This window comes from Balaenoptera physalus, assembly GCF_965194825.1.
Source record: "Balaenoptera physalus genome assembly, chromosome: 1".
Taxonomy (NCBI): Eukaryota; Metazoa; Chordata; class Mammalia; order Artiodactyla; family Balaenopteridae; genus Balaenoptera; species Balaenoptera physalus.
Window position 1 is genome coordinate 153,676,730 of NC_138882.1, and position 16,749 is coordinate 153,693,478.

Consider the following 16,749-nt stretch of genomic DNA (forward strand, 5'->3'; position numbering starts at 1 on the left):
AAAATATTTGTAAATCACATATCTGACAAAAAGACTTGTGTCCAGAATATACTCTCTAAATTAAATAGAAAGATAATCCAATTAGAAAATGCACAAGAGACTTGAAGAGACTCTTCACCAAAGAAGATGTATGGATGGCAAAAAAATAAAAAATATGAAAAGCTGTTCAACATCACTACCCATTAAAGAAATGCAAATTAAAATGACTAAACACATTTAAATGGCTAAAGTTTAAAATGCTGCTAAGTACCAAATGATAAAGAGGATGCAAAAACATGATTCTCTTATATGTTACTGGTGGATATGTAATATGGTACAATCTGGAAATCAATCTGGAAATTTCCTTACAAATTAAACATATTTACCACATGATCCAGGAACTGCATTCCTGGGCATTTATTTTAGAGAAACTAAAAGTAATGTTTTCCAAAAAGCCTATACACAAACGATCATGGCATCCTTGTTTTGTAATAGCTCCTAAATGGAAACAACCCAAATATTCCTCAATGGATAAATGGTGAAACAAACTGTGATATATCCACACAATGTTACACTACTCAGCAATAAAAAAGGAAAAAACTATTGATACATGCAATGATATGGAGGGATCTTAAGGGCATTATGCTAAGTGAAAAAAAGCCAAGCTCAAAAGGCCATATGCTATATGATTCCATTTATATAACATTCTAGAAATGAAGAAATTATAGTGATGGAGAGCAGATCAGTGGTTGCCAGAGGTTAGGGAAAGGGAGTGGGGGGAGTGACTATAAAGGGTAGTATGAGGGAGTTCCTTTATGGTGATGGAACAATTCTTCTGTATGTTGATTGTCGTGGTGGTTATACAAACCTATACATATGATAAAATGTCATGGAATTATATACAAAAACAACAAAAAGTGAGTACATGCATAAACTGGTAATCTTTGAGTTAGGTCTGTAGCCTAAATTTCCTGGTTTTGATAATGTATACTTATAATAAAGTATAAAGTATACTTTTCATAAAGTATACTTATATAAGATGTCATTGGGGGAAGCGGGTGATGGGTACACAGGACATCTTTGTAATTTTTCTGCAGCTTTTTGGTCTGTAATTCAGAATAAGATAAGATAAATCAATTGTATTTATATTTACTAACAACAAACAGTTGGGAAATAAAATTTTTAAATCAATACTATTTATCATAGCATAAAAATAACTATAAATAAAACTAAAGCAAATGTGAAGGACTTCTATACTGAAAACCACAAACTAAAATAAAAGAACACCTCAACAAATTAAATTAATAAATTTAAATTAAAGAAGTCAATAAAAGTAGAGTGGGACTTTACTGGTGGCACAGTGGTTAAGAATCTGCCTGCCAATGTAGGGGACACGGGTTTGATCTCTTGTCCGGGAAGATCCCACATGCTGCGGAGCAACTAAGCCTGTGCGCCACAACTACTGAGCCTGCGCTCTACAGCCTGCAAGCTGCAACTACTGAGCCCACGTGCCACAACTACTGAAGCCCGCATGCTCTAGGGCCCGCATGCCACAACTACTGAGCCCGCGTGCTGCAACTACTAAAGCTCACACGCCTAGAGCCCGTGCTCTGCAACAAGAGAAGCCCATGCACTGCAATGAAGCGTAGTCCCCACTCACTACAACTAGAGAAAGCCCATGCGCAGCAACAAAGACCCAACGCAGCCAAAAAAAAAAAAAACCAACAACAAAACACTAGAAAAAAAAAAAGTAGAGTAATATTATCCTCATAGAAGAATCAATATTAAGATATCCATTCTCCCTATAATGATTTATAGATTCAATGGCAGTTCAATAAAAATTCAAGCAGGCCATTTTGAAAAACTAAACAAGCTGCTTTCTAAATTATATGGAAAAACAAAGCACCTAGAATAGCCAAAATATTCTTGAACAAAGAAGAATAAAGTTGATTCCATGACATAAAGCTACAATAATTAAGACAGTATAGTATTGTTTAAGGACAAATAGTTCACTGAAAAAAAATATAGAGTTCAGCAAATAAACCAACACACATACAATAGATTGATTTTCATTCAAAGTGACTAATTGGTTCAATGGGGAAAGAATGTCTTTTCAACAAAATTTTCTGGAACAACTGGATATCATCATAGAAAATGATGAAACTTGACTTCTACCTTATAGACCTAAACATAGAACTCAACACTATATAGCAAAGATAAAAGAAAATATAGAATATTTTTGCAAACTTAGATAAATATTTGTTAGACAGGATACAAATTTCTTTTAAAAGAAAAAAATCATAGATTGGTCTTTATCAACATTAAAAATTTCTGCCTACCAACTGATACCATTATAAAAATGAACAGATAAGTCACGGTATGGAAAAAAACATTCACAACATATATATCTTACAATAGACTAATTCCAAATTGTATTAAGAACTCCTACAAGTCATTACGTTAAAAAACAAACAAAACAAAACCACTAAAAAAATTTTAAAAATAAGCAAAAACTTGAAAAGGCAGGTCACAAAAAAATATGCAACTGGCCAATGAACACATGAAACGGTGCTCAACGTCTTTCGTTATCAGAAAAATGTAAATTAAAAGCATACTGAAATGCCATTACACACCCATTAAAATGGCTAAAATGTAAAAATACTAATAACATCAAATGTTGGCAAGGATGTGAAGCAACTGGAACACTCATTTATTGTTGACAGGAGTGAAATAAGGTATAACCACTTTGGAAACTTGTTTGGCAGTTTCTTATAAGGATACACATATGTCTACCCAAGCCCCACCAATTCCATGGTCAGGTATTTTTCCAAGAAAAATGAAAATATATGTTTACTAAAAGTACATAAATATTTACAGCAGTCATTCATACTAGTCAAAAACTGGAAACAACACTAATGTCCATCAATGAGAGAATATATAAACATGTTATTGTATATTCATACAATGGAATACTACTTATTAATAGAAAGAACAAAGTTTTAACACATACAGTAACATGGGTGAATCCCCAAAATTTGTATTAAGTGAAAGCCATATGTAAAAGATATATATCATACAATTCCATTTGTATGAAATCTAGGAACAGATTAAAACTAAACCTTGTTGATATAAATCAGAAAGTGCTTACACGGGATGGTTAGAGGAATTGACTGGAAAGGGACATGAGGGAACTTTTTCAGATGATAAAAATATTCTGTATCTTGTTTTTGGTGTTGTTTAAATGTATATACCATTGTCAGGATTTACTGAGTGGAACATCTAAGGTCTTGCATTCTATTGTAGGTAATTATACATCAATAAAATATTTTAAAAATAATATCAATTTCACTTCAGTGTTATTCTTCCCCCAAATCCATAACCCCAGTATAATAATGAGAAAAACATCAGATATATTTTACAAAATATATGGCCAGTACACCTCAAAACTGTAAAGCTCAGGTAAAACAAGGAGACTGAGATACAGTCACAGAGCAGAAGAAATTAGAGACAAATGCAATACGGTATCCTGGATTAGGTCTTGAAAGAGCAAAGGTAAATTCATGTAAGAACTGGTGAACCCAAATAAAGTCTGAAGGTTGGTTAATAGTGATGTAACGATGTTGGTTTCTTAGTTTTGACAAATGTATCATGGTAAAATGATTTTTAACATCAGGGAAAAATGGGTGAAGTACAAGATAACTCTATACTGTATTACCTTTGCAACTTTCCTGTAAATCAAAAACCATTCCAAAATACTTTACTTAAAAATCACATCATAAAAGCATAAACATATAAAATTTCCTGTAATAAAAGCTAGCATAGGGTAGAAGGAGGTTGGATTGGGAGTTTGGAACTAGCAGATGCAAACTGGTATATATAGAATGGATAAACAGCAAGGTCCTACTGTATAGCAGAGGGAACTATAATCAATATCCTGTGATAAACCATAATGGAAAAGAATATGAAAAAGAATGTATATATATGTATAACTGAGTCACTTTGCTGTACAGCAGAAATTAACACAACATTGTAATTCAACTATACTTCAATAAAAAATAAAATTAAAAAAAGCTAGTATAAGATGTACAAGGCTTTTATAAAGGTAATTGTAAAGCTTTATTGAAAGATATTAAAGATAACATATGTAAATACAGAGAAACAACATGTTCATGGATTAGAAAACTTAATATTATGAAGAATCAGCTTTTCCCAAATTGATCTAAAACTGCACTGCAGTTCCCCTCAAAATTCCAAATGAATTTCAGTAAACGCTACTAGGCAGTTGGGCAAACATATGGAAAAGAAGTGAAATTGGCTTGTTATTTACACCAAACACAGAAATCAATTCTAGATTGATTAAAGATCTATGTAGTCAAAACTATAAAACTCTTAGATGGCAACATAGAAGAGTATCTTTATGACTTTGGAGTAGGGAAGGAAATAAATATTAAAGGAAAAGGCTGAGAAATTAGGTTACCTTAAAAATTAAGGAATGTTTTGTTCATCAAAACACACCATAGGGCTTCCCTGGTGGCGCAGTGGTTGAGAATCTGCCTGCCAATGCAGGCGACACAGGTTCGAGCCCTGATTTGGGAAGATCCCACATGCCGCGGAGCGACTAGGCCCGTGAGCCACAATTGCTGAGCCTGCGCGTCTGGAGCCTGTGCTCCGCAACAAGAGAGGCCGCGATAGTGACAGGCCCGCGCACTGCGATGAGGAGTGGCCCCCACTTGCCGCAACTAGAGAAAGCCCTCGCACAGAAAACGAAGACCCAACACCGCCATAAATAAATAAATAAATAAAAATTTTTAAAAAAACACACCATAAAATAGTGAAACAAAAACAGAAACAGATTCACAGACATAGAAAACAAACTTATGACTACCAAAGGGGAAAAGTGTGGGGGGGAGGGATAAATTAAGAGTATGGGGTTAACTGATATACACCACTATATATAAAATAGATAGAGAACAAGGATTTAATGAATAGCACAGGGAACTATATTCAATATCTTCTAATAACCTATAATGGACAAGAATCTGGAAAATAATACATGTATTATATATACACATTATATATGTAAAAGCTGAACCACTTTGCTGTACACCTGAAACTAACACAATATTGTAAATCAACTATACTTCAATTTTAAAAAATAGTGAAAATAAAAGCCACAAAATGAAGATATCAAAATGAACATAACTGACAAAGGATTAGGTATCCATATTAATATAATCCATTTATATTAATATAAAACTTTTAAAGTTTTATAATAAAAAGACTAATAGAAAAAGAGGTAAAAGATTTGAACAGACATTTTAAATAAGAGAAAACCATAATGGCCAATGAACCTTAGAAAAGACAATCACCTCATTTTTTAGCAGGAAAATATAAATTAAAACTATAGTGAGATATCAAGAGAATGAGAAGACAAGCCACAGGCTGGGTAAAAGTGTTTGCAAAAGACATCTATGATAAAAGACTGTTATTAAAAATATACAAAGAACTCTTAAAACTCAACAATAAGAAAACAAACAACCCAATTAAAAAATGAGCCAAAGATCTGAACAGACACCTCACCTAAGAAGATATACAGATGGCAAGTAAACATATGAAAAGATTATCAGCATCATATATTATTAGGGAAAGGGAAAATTAAAGCAACAAAAACTACTATATGCCTAATATAATGGCAAAAATCCAAAACACTGACATCACCAAGTGCTGGTGAGGATGTGGAGCAACAGGAACCCTCACTCGTTGCTGGGGATGCAAAATGGTACAGCCACTTTGGCAGGCAGTTTGGCAACAGAACTAAACACCTCTTACCATTTGATCCAGCAATCATGCTCTTGGTAGTTACCCAAATGAGTTGAAAATATATGTCCACACAAAAACCTGCACATGAATGTTTATAGCAGCTTTATTCATAATTGCCAAAACTTGAAAGCAACCAAGATGTCCTTCAGTAAGTGAGTGAATAAATAAATTGAAGTAGATCCATACAATGGAATATTATTCAGCGCCAAAAAGAAATGTGCTATCAAGCCTTGAAAAGACAGAGAGAACTTTAAATGCATATTAATAAGAGAAAGAAGCCCAAAAAGGCTACATACTGTATGATTCCAACTATATGACATTCTGGAAAAGGCAAAACTATGGAAACAGGTAAACAATCACTGGTTGGAGGGAAGGATGAACAGGGATGGAACAAGAAGATTTTTAGGGTAGTAAAACTATTGTGTCTGATACTATGATGGTGCATACATCTCTGTCTCTCTGTCTCTCTGTCTCTTTGTTCCTGTTTCTGTGTGTGTGTGTGTGTGTGTCTGTCTGTCTCTCTCTCTCTCTATATATATATAGATATGTCAAAACCCATAGAATGTAGGATTCAAGAGTGAATACTAATGTGAACAATGGACTTTAGGTGATGATGTGTCAGTGTAGGTTCATTAGTTGTAACAAATGTACCACTCTGGTGCACGATGTTGATAGTGGAGGAGGCTGCACTTGTATGGGGGCAAGGAGTATATGAGAACTCTAAATTTTTTTCTCAATTTTGTTGTGAACCTAAAACTGCTTGAAAAAATTAAGTTTATTAAGAAAAAACTACAGTGAGATAGTATTACACATCCATCAGATTGTTAAAAATTTAGGAGCTTAGAAACATCAGTATTTGTTGATATGGAGCAATCCTAGCAATTATGCATGCCTGAGGGGAATGTATATTGACAGAACTACTTTGGAAAACAATTTGAAGTTATCTAATAATATTAAACATGCACAAACCCCATGAGTCAGTGATTCTACTGTTAGGTACATTCCCTATGGAAATTTCCTTTAAAAAAACCAACTGAAAACAACTCAAATGTCCATAACATAAAATTTGATATATTAATACAATGGAATATGATATAACAATAAAAAAGGATGAACGATGGGTATATGCACCAACCTGGATGAGTCTCAGAAATGTAATAGAAAAAGGGAAGACTATATTAGATGTGAAGTCCAAAACATATAAAATTTAATAATGCATTATTTAGATATATCATAGTTTTAAATTTCTACTGGTGTCTCCCTTGTTTTACTTTGTCCATACAACTCTTTTGATGCCATATAACAGAAAGTTAATTATGTGTCTGCCTTTCCCACTTGTACTACACTAGCACTTTTAAGGTAGGGTTTGTATCTTACTATCCTCAATAGGTAGGGCCCAGAGCTCAGAATGTAATGAAGCCTTAATAAACCCTTATTAATTTCAATTAGTATTTTGTATTTAATTTCAATTAGTTGGTTTGGTTAGGTTATTTGGTTATCTGAGTATCCTCTTATCTCCAAATCTCTTTCTTCTGATAGGCTTAGCAATTTTTGCTTTGTTTTTTTTTTATGCCATTTATCTTCATCCCTGTAACAATTCCAATATGGAGAATACAGGTTCTCAGGCTAGAGATACAGAGAAGCAACTGTAGAAGGAGACATTTTCATTTAGTCTTTCAGTTTCCTGTAATATAAACGCTAACTAGTTTGGGTAATTTAAACTTAGCTCCTTGTTATTGTCCCTCAAATTTAAAAATATTAGTGGATAATTTAAATAATTTAAAGACAACAACGCTAATGACATGGTATCAAAAGAAATTATTTGAAAACATTACTATAAAATATTACACACTACCTGTAATTGGAAATTTCCAGTATGAAAATTTCGAGAAATAAAAACACACTGAGAATGAGATTTAATCTTTGCCTTGGATGGTCTTTGTCTGCATCTCTCATCAATTGTTTTAAATTTGGAATCTTGAAATATTTCTCTGAAAAATATTTTATAGAGAATATTATTAAACATGAATTATAAAACAAAATTATTCTGTTTCCAACAGTTCTATATAAACGTTTTAAAATCAGAATATATTATATATTTATTTTTAAAAGCACTAATCAACTTATATATTCCCTTTTCATATGTTACTGATTTCATTACACCTATTTTGTTCATAGAACATAAATTAAGCTACTTCTTCACAGGGTTAATATTTCCAGTTTGAAGATTAGCCATCAGTTTTTGATAACCTTCTCTCTGGTTGTGAGATAATTAATCGACTTTAATGTCAATTAGTCTTTTCATAGATTTGCCTTTAATGGCAAAGGAAATTAAATGAAATGGAACTCAGTGGCCAATTTTATGTTTAATAATGTCTCTGGCAAAAGTAAGTAGAAGGAAACTGAATTGAAACTAATGACTTACAAGGGAAGAGTACCTGTGATCTTTATGCATGCAGCCACAAGTAATTTTGAGAGAGGGTTAGAAATACTGAAGCAGCAAGTAAACTGATCAAAGCTGATCAAAGACAATTAAGTATAAAGGAATGTAGTTTCTAATAGTAATTCTAAACTTAACAATTTAAAAAATAATGCTGATCGCCTTTTCTTCTTTCTGAGGTACTAGAAATTTTCCAAATTAATTCAAGAGATCTTATTATGTTATTTATTGCGGTATTAACAATTAAAATTCATTCATTTATTGAATTCAATTGACTTAACAAATATTTACCGAGTACTTACTATGCGCCATGCATTATGCTGGATGTTGTATATACAATGGCAGGGGGAAAAAAGCACAGCCACTATACTCATGGAACTGTCATTGCTCTCATGGAGCTTAAACACTAGCAAGGAAGACAGGTATTAATAAAACAATCACAAGAAAATGAAAAATTACAACTGTGGAAAGTGTTATCAAGGAAAGCTACCTGGTACTCTGTGAGTATATAAGAAAGGGAATTAACTTGTTTAGAGAGGTCAGGGAAGGCTTTTCTGAGGATGAGATGATTGAATTAGGTATCTGAAGAAATGGGAGTAGTTATTAGATAGAGTGTAGTGGAGGAGGGGAGTTGTAGGAGTAAGAATATTCTAGTCAGAGAATATCAAGTGCAAAGACTTAGTGGCCAGATTAGGACAGTGTAGCAGAAGCACAGAAAGCAAGAGGGAAGGTGGAGATGAAATTGGAGAGTATGCATGGGCAGACCACGTAGGGCCTTAAAAGTCATGTGGCTTTGTCTTCATCCTAAAAGCAATAGCAAGTCCTTTATAATGTAGTGGGAATGGGGTGGAAGGGTGGGGTGACTTGATCAGATCTGCATTTGGAAAATATCTGGCTGAAGTGCAAAGAAGATTAAATGAGGAGTATAGGTAAAGGGTCAGTTATAACTCTGTAGGACTATGTGGGGGATAATGATAAGTTGGATAAGGTAGTGGCAATGATAATGGAGAGAAATGGATAGATTTGAGCAATTAATGAAGTAAAATAAATACAACTTGGTGATGGTTCGAATTTAGTAGGGGTGGGAAAGAGAGAGGGAGATATCAAGCATGTCTACCGTCTTTCAAGGAAAAAAACCAAAACAAAACAATCCTTCCTTGACCTCACATTTTCTTCCAGTTTCTGCCCCTTTCAGCAACTCCCCAACATCAAAAAAAAAAAAAAAAGCTTCTTAAAAGGATGTATGTACTTGTCTGAATTTTCTCTTGTATTTTACACAAAAGTAAGCTTCTGAACACATCACTCCACCAAAACTGTTCAAGGCTACCAATAACTTCCATGTTGCTATTCCAAAACTTATTTCTCTATCCTCATCTTTCTCAACCTTTAACATAACTGGTCATTGCCTCCTTCTTGTAACATTTTCTAATTTTGACTTCCTTGACACCACACATCTTTCTGCTTTTCCTTCTCAGATGTTGTTGATTCTTCCTACTCTTTTTCTATATGCCTAATATTGGTGAGCTGAAGACCAGTCCTATGTTGTTCTCTTTAAACAATCACTCCCTGGTTAGTCTTATCCAGTTGTATGACTTTTTTTTTTTAATTGGAGTATAACTGCCTTACAATGTTGTGTTAGTTTCTGCTGTACAATGAAGTGAATCAGCTATATGTATACATATATCCCTTTCCTCTTGGACCTCCCTCCCTCCCACCACCATCCTACCCATCTAGGTCATCAAAGAGCACCGAGCTGAGCTTCCTATGCTTTACAGCAAGTTCCCATTAGCTATCTATTTTACACATGGTAGTGTATATATGTCAGTCCTAATCTCCCAATTCGTCCCACACTCCCCTTTCCCCCATGTCCACCCATCGGTTCTTGTGTCTGCATCTCTATTCCTGCCCACAAATAGGTTCATCTGTACCATTTTTCTAGATTCTACATATATTAGTTAATATACAATATTTGTTTTTCTCTTTCTGACCCACTTCGCTCTGTATGACAGACTCTAGGTCCATCCACACCTCTACAAATGAACCAATTTCGTTCCTTTTTATGTATGACTGAGTAATATTACATTGTATACATGTACCACATCTTCTTTATCCATTCATCTGTCGATGGACATTTAGGTTGTTTCCATCTCCTGGCTATTGTAAATAGTGCTCCAATGAACACGGGGGTACTTGTGTCCTTTTGAATTATGGTTTACTCAGGGTATATCCCAGTAGTGAGAATGCTGGGTCATATGGTAGTTCTGTTTTTAGTTTTTAAAGGAACCATCACACTGTTCTCCACAGTGGCTGTATCAATTTACATTCCCACCAAGAGGGCAAGAGGATTCCTTTTTCTCCACACCCTCTCCAGCATTTATTGTTTGTAGATTTTTTGATGATGGCCATTCTGACCAGTGTGAGGTGATACCTCATTGTAGTTTTGATTTGCATTTCTCTAATAATAGTGATGTTGAGCATCTTTTCATGTGCCTCTTGGCCATCTGTATGTCTTCTTTGGAGAGATGTCTATTTAGGTCTTCTGCCCATTTTTTGATTGGGTTGTTTGTTTATTTGATATTGAGCTGCATGAGCTGTTCGTATATTTTGGAGATTAATCCTTTGTCCATTGCTTCATTTACAAATATTTTCTCCCACTCTGAGGGTTGTCTTTTTGTCTTGTTTATGGTTTCTTTTGCTTTTAAGTTTAATTAAGTCCCATTTGATTATTTTTGTTTTTATTTTCATTACTCTAGGAGGTGGGTCAGAAAAGATCTTGCTGTGATTTTTGTCAAAGAGTGTTTTTCTTACGTTTCCCTGTAAGAGTTTTACAGTGTCCAATCATACATTTAGGTGTTTAATCCATTTTGAGTTTATTTTTGTGTATAGTGTTAGGGAGTGTTGTAATTTCATTCTTTTACATGTGGCTGTCCAGTTTTCCCAGCACCACTTATTGAAGAGACTGTCTTTTCTCCACTGTATACTCTTGTCTCTTTTGTCATAGATTAGGTGACCACAGGTGCGTGGGTTTTTCTCTGGGCTTTCTATCCTGTACATTTGATCTCTATTTCTGTTTTTGTGCCAGTACCATACTGTCTTGATTACTGTAGCTTTGTAGTATAATTTGAAGTCAGGGAGCCTGATTCCTCCAGCTCCATTTTTCTTTCTCAAGATTTCTTTGCCTATTTGGGGTCTTTTGTGTTTCCATACAAACTGTAAATTTTTTTGTTCTAATTCTCTGAAGAATGCCCTTGGTAATTTGATAGGGATTACATTGAATCTGTAGATTGCTTTGGGTAGTATAGTCATTTTCAAAATATTGATTCTTCCAATCCAAGAACATGGTATATTTCTCCACCTGTTTTTGTCATCTTTGATTTCTTTTATCAGTGTTTTATAGTTTTCTGTGTACAGGTCTTTTGCCTCCTTAGGTAGGTTTATTCCTAGGTATTTTATTGTTTTTATTGCGACGGTAAATGGGATTGTTTCCTTAAATTCTCTTTGTGATCTTTTGTTGTTAGTGTAGAGGAATGGAAGAGATTCCTGTGCATTAATTTTGTATGCTGCAACTTTACCAAATTCATTGATTAGTTCTAGCAGCTTTCTGGTGGCATCTTTAGGATATTCTATGTATGGTATCATGTCATTTGCAAACAATGACAGTTTAACTTTTTTTCCAATTTGTAGTCCTTTTATTTCTTTTCTTCTCTGATTCCCATGCCTAAGACTTCCAAAACTATGTTGAATAAGAGTGGCGAGAGTGGACATCCTTGTCTTGTTCCTGATCTTCGAGGAAATGCTTTCAGTTTTTCACCATTGAGAATGATGTTTGTTGTGGGTTTGTCGTACACAGTCTTTATTACTTTCAGATAGGTTCCCTCTATGTCAACTTTCTGGAGAGTTTTTATCATAAATGGGTGTTGAATTTTGTCAAAAGCTTTTTCTACATCTATTGAGATGATCATATGGGTTTTTTTCTTTAATTTGTTAATATGGTGTATCACATTGGTTGATTTGCATATATTGAAGAATCCTTGCATCCCATGGATAAATCCCACTTGAGCATGGTGTATAATCCTTTGAATGTGTTGTTGGATTCTGTTTGCTAATATTTTGTTGAGGATTTTTGCGTCTATATTCATCAGTAATATTGGTCTGTAATTTTCTTTCTTTGTGATATTTTAAATTTTGTTATCAGGGTGATAGTGGTCTTGTAGAATGAGCTTGGGAGTGCTCCTCCTTCTGCAATTTTTTGGAAGAGTTTGAGAAGGATAGGTGTTAGCTCTTCTCTAAATGTTTGATAGAATTCACCTGTGAAGCCATCTGGTCCTGCACTTTTGTTTGTTGGAAGATCTTTAATTACAGTTTCAATTTCATTACTTGTGATTGATCTGTTTATATTTTCTAATTCTTCCTGGTTCAGTCTTGGAAAGTTGTACCTTTCCAAGAATTTGTCCATTTCTTCCAGGTTGTCCATTTTATTGGCATATAGTTGCTTGTAGTAGTCTCTTATGACCCTTTGTATTTCTGTCGTGTCAGTTGTAATTTCTCCTTTTTCATTTATAATTTTATTGAGTCCTCTCCCTTTTTTTTTTGATGAGTCTGGCTAAAGATTTATCAATTTTGTTTATCTTCTCAAAGAACCAGCTTTTAGTTTTGTTGATATTTGTTATTGTTTTCTTTGTTACTATGTCATTTATTTCTGCTCTGATCTTTATGATTTCTTTCCTTCTACTGACTTTGGTTTTGTTTGTTTGTTTGTTTGTTTGTTCTTTTTTCTCTAGTTGCTTTAGGTGTAAGGTTAGATTTTTTATTTGAGATTTTCCTTGTTTCTTGAGGTGAGATTGAATTGCTATAGACTTCACTCTTAGAACTGCTTTTTTTCATTGTCATCTGTTTCTATGTATTTTTTAGTTTCCTCTTTGATTTCTTCAGTGATCTCTTCCTTATTTAGCAACGCACTGTTTAGCCTCCATGCATTTGTGTTTTTACAGTTTTTTTCCCCTGTAATTGATTTCTAATCTCATAGCATTGTGGTCAGAAAAGATGCTTGATATGATTTCAATTTTCTTAAATTTACTGAGGCTTGATTTGTGACCTTGGAAAATGTGATCTATCCTGGAGAATGTTCCATGTGCACTTGAGAAGAAAGTGTATTCTGCCACTTTCGGGTGGAATGTCCTATAAATATCAATTAAATCTATCTGGTCTATTATGTCATTCAAAGCTTGTATTTCCTTATTTTCCGTCTGGATGATCTGTCTTTTGGTTTAAGTGGGGTGTTAAAGTCCCACACTATTGTTGTGTTACTGTCAATTTCCCCTTTTATGGCTGTTAGCATTTGCCTTATGTATTGAGGTGCTCCTATGTTGGGTGCATAAATATTTATAATTGTTATATCTTCTTCTTGGATTGATCCCTTGATCATTATGTAGTGTCCTTCCTTATTGCTTGTAACAGTCTTTATTTTAAAGTCTATTTTATCTGATATGAATATTGCTACTCCAGCTTTCTTGTGATTTCCTTTTGCATGGAATATCTTTTTCCATCCCATCACTTTCAGTCTGTATGTGTCCCTAGGTGTGAAGTGAGTCTCTTGTAGACAGCATATATATGGGTCTTGTTTTTGTATCCATTCAGCCAGTCTGTGTCTTTTGGTGGTAGCATTTAATCCATTCACATTTAAGGTAATTATTGATATGTATGTTCCTGTTACCATTTTCTTAATTGTTTTGGGTTTGTTTTTGTAGTTTATTTTCTTCTCTTGTGTTTCCCACTTAGAGAAGTTCCTTTAGCATTTGTTATAAAGCTGCTTTGGTGGTGCTGTATTCTCTTAGCTTTTGCTTGTCTGTAAAGGTTTTAATTTCTCTGTCAAATCTGAATGAGATCCTTGCTGGGTAGAGTAATCTTGATTGTAGGTTCTTCCCTTTCATCACTTTAAATATATTGTGCCACTCCCTTCTGGCTTGTAGAGTTTCTGCTGAGAAATCAGCTGTTAACCTTATGGGAGTTCCCTTGTATGTTATTTGTCATTTTTCCCTTGTTGCTTTTAATAATTTTTCTTTGTCTTTAATATTTGTCAATTTGATTACTATGTGTCTTGGCATGTTTCTCCTTGGGTTTATCCTGCCTGGGACTCTCTGCACTTCCTGGGCTTGAGTGGCTAATTCCTTTTCCATGTTAGGGAAGTTTTTGACTATAATCTCTTCAAATGTTTTCTCAGACCCTTTCTCTTTCTATTCTTCTTCTGGGACCCCTATAATTAGAATGTTGGTGCATTTAGTGTTGTCCCAGTGGTCTCTAAGATTGTCTTCAATTCTTTTCATTCTTTTTTCTTTATTCACTCCTTGGCAGTTATTTCCACCATTCTATTTTCCAGCTCACTTATTCATTCTTTGCCTCGGTTATTCTGCTATTGGTTCCTACTAGTGTATTTTCATTTTAGTTATTGTGTTGTTCATCACTGTTTGTTTGTTCTTTAGTTCTTCTAGGTTTTTGTTAAACATTTCTTGTATTTTCTTGATCTGTGCCTCCATTCTATTTCCAAAATTTTGGATCATCTTTACTATAATTACTCTGAATTCTTTTTCAGGTAGGTGCCTATTTCCTCTTCATTTGTTTGGCCTTGTAGGTTTTTACCTTGCTCCTCCATATGTAACATATTTCTTTTGTCATCTCATTTTTTTTGATGGGTGGGACTGTGCTCCTGTCTTACTGGTTGTTTAGTCTGAGGCTTCCAACACTGGAGTTTGCAGACACTTGGGTAGAGCTGGGTCTTGGTGGTGAGATGAGGACCTCTGGGAGACCTCACTCTGATTAATATTCCCTGGGGTCTGAGGTTCTCTGTTAGTCCAGTGGTTTGGACTTGGTGCTCCCACCACAGGAGCTCAGACCTGACCCCCCCAGCCCATGAACCAAGATCCTGGAAGCCACATGGCATGGCAAAAAAAAAGAACAGAACAATAAGAAGGAATAAAAATTAAATAAATTTAGAACACTAACAGATATATTAGAAAAAATAAAAATATAAATGAAACAACAACTGAAAGGTAAAACAGAACCACAATAGTAGGGAAAAAAAAAAGGGCCAGAAAAGGCCTTGGCTGTGTGGGGTGAGGCTTAAGCAGGGGCAGGGTTTAGGTGGGGGGTGGTGTCTGGGCTCAGTACGACATGGCTGGAAAAGGCCCTGGTGGGAATGGGGGGTGGGGCTTAGGCTCAGCATGGCTGGAGGGGGATCAGATTACCTCTGGCCTCAGAGTGTGGAGGATCATGTCCAGGACCCCAGCAGGCTTGCTGGGGCCCGAGTGGGTGGGGGAACACTAGTCCCATTCCCCCAATCTTCAGATCCCCTAGGGTCCCTCCCTGCTCACCTCTACTCTTCCCCCTTCTCTCGTTCCCACGTCCCCAGGACCCATGTGGATGGAGGGTCCTCAGAAGGTGGAGGACCAGACCTGGGACCCCAGCATGCTCCCTGGGGCCCGAGTGGGCAGGGGAAATGCTGGCCGCATTCCCCTCTGATCCTCCAAACCCCTGAGGGTCTCTCCCTGTCCCTGTTAATCCCCTTGTGGTGAATGGGTCTCTCCAGGCATGGGAACTCCTTCCCTCTCCCAGCCACCCCTCAGGGGTGCCAGTACCATCTCACCTCCACTTCTCTTCCTCCCTCACTCCCCGCAACATCCTACCCAGTCACTTGGGGGTTCCTCCCATCCCCTTGGGTGTCAAGGCCACCCACCAGCGTCTGGTAGTTGCCCTAGTTGTGAGGAGACACAAACTCCATGTCCTCCTACTCCACCATCCTGACTCCATGCCCCCCAGTTGTATGATTTTATATACCCTCTATACACTTATAACCTAAATCTTCAGCCCTGATTTCTCCCCTGAAGTTCACACATGTATATCTGACTGTCTAACATTTTAACTTGGATGTCTCATAGGCTTTCAAACTTACATCCAAAATACAACTCCTAGTTTACCACCACTCCCTCAACTTGTTTCACCCCCAATCACCTCCTCATCTCAGTAAATGGCATGATTAACTACTCAGTTGCTCATGATAAAAATGTAGGTATTAGCATTAACTCTGCCATTTCACTTATCTTTCCTTACCTCATCCAATCTATCAATAAGACCTGCTAACTTTACTTGCAAAACTACCCCAAGTCCAGCCCCTTCTCTTCATCTCCTCTACTTCCATATTAGTCTAAGACACAATCATCCTTAACATGGACTGTGCAGTAGCCTCCTAACTTGCCTCTCTGCTTTTACTCTTGCTCCATTAACATACAGGATTTATAGAGACATAAGAAAAATTTTTTAAAAATATGAATCAGAACTCTCATACATTGCTGATGGGAATGTACATCCATCTTGGAAAACTGTTTAGCAGTTTCTTATAAAGCTAATCATACTATCCACCAATTCCACTCTTACCCAAGGGCAGTGAAAGCACATGTACAAGAAGATTAGAATGTTCACAGCAGCCTTATTTCCTAAGGGCTAAAAGTTGGAAATGA

General features: G+C 35.6%; 1 protein-coding gene and 1 long non-coding RNA gene across 6 annotated transcripts in view; one reads left to right on the forward strand and one right to left on the reverse strand.

Annotated features, from left to right (window-relative positions):
- Nucleotides 1-16,749, reverse strand: part of LOC309645526 (uncharacterized protein C1orf185 homolog) — a 247,587-nt gene that overhangs the window by 11,149 nt on the left and 219,689 nt on the right. For all 5 annotated transcript variants that reach the window (XM_082430752.1, XM_082430753.1, XM_082430754.1 and 2 more), the window contains one exon: nucleotides 7,655-7,790. In XM_082430752.1, the coding sequence (XP_082286878.1) occupies nucleotides 7,655-7,790 (136 nt within the window). The remainder of the gene's footprint in view (nucleotides 1-7,654; nucleotides 7,791-16,749) is intronic.
- Nucleotides 7,833-15,199, forward strand: LOC309645804. The gene is made up of 2 exons (XR_014255072.1): nucleotides 7,833-14,184; nucleotides 15,092-15,199. It is a non-coding gene; the product is annotated as an uncharacterized lncRNA (long non-coding RNA).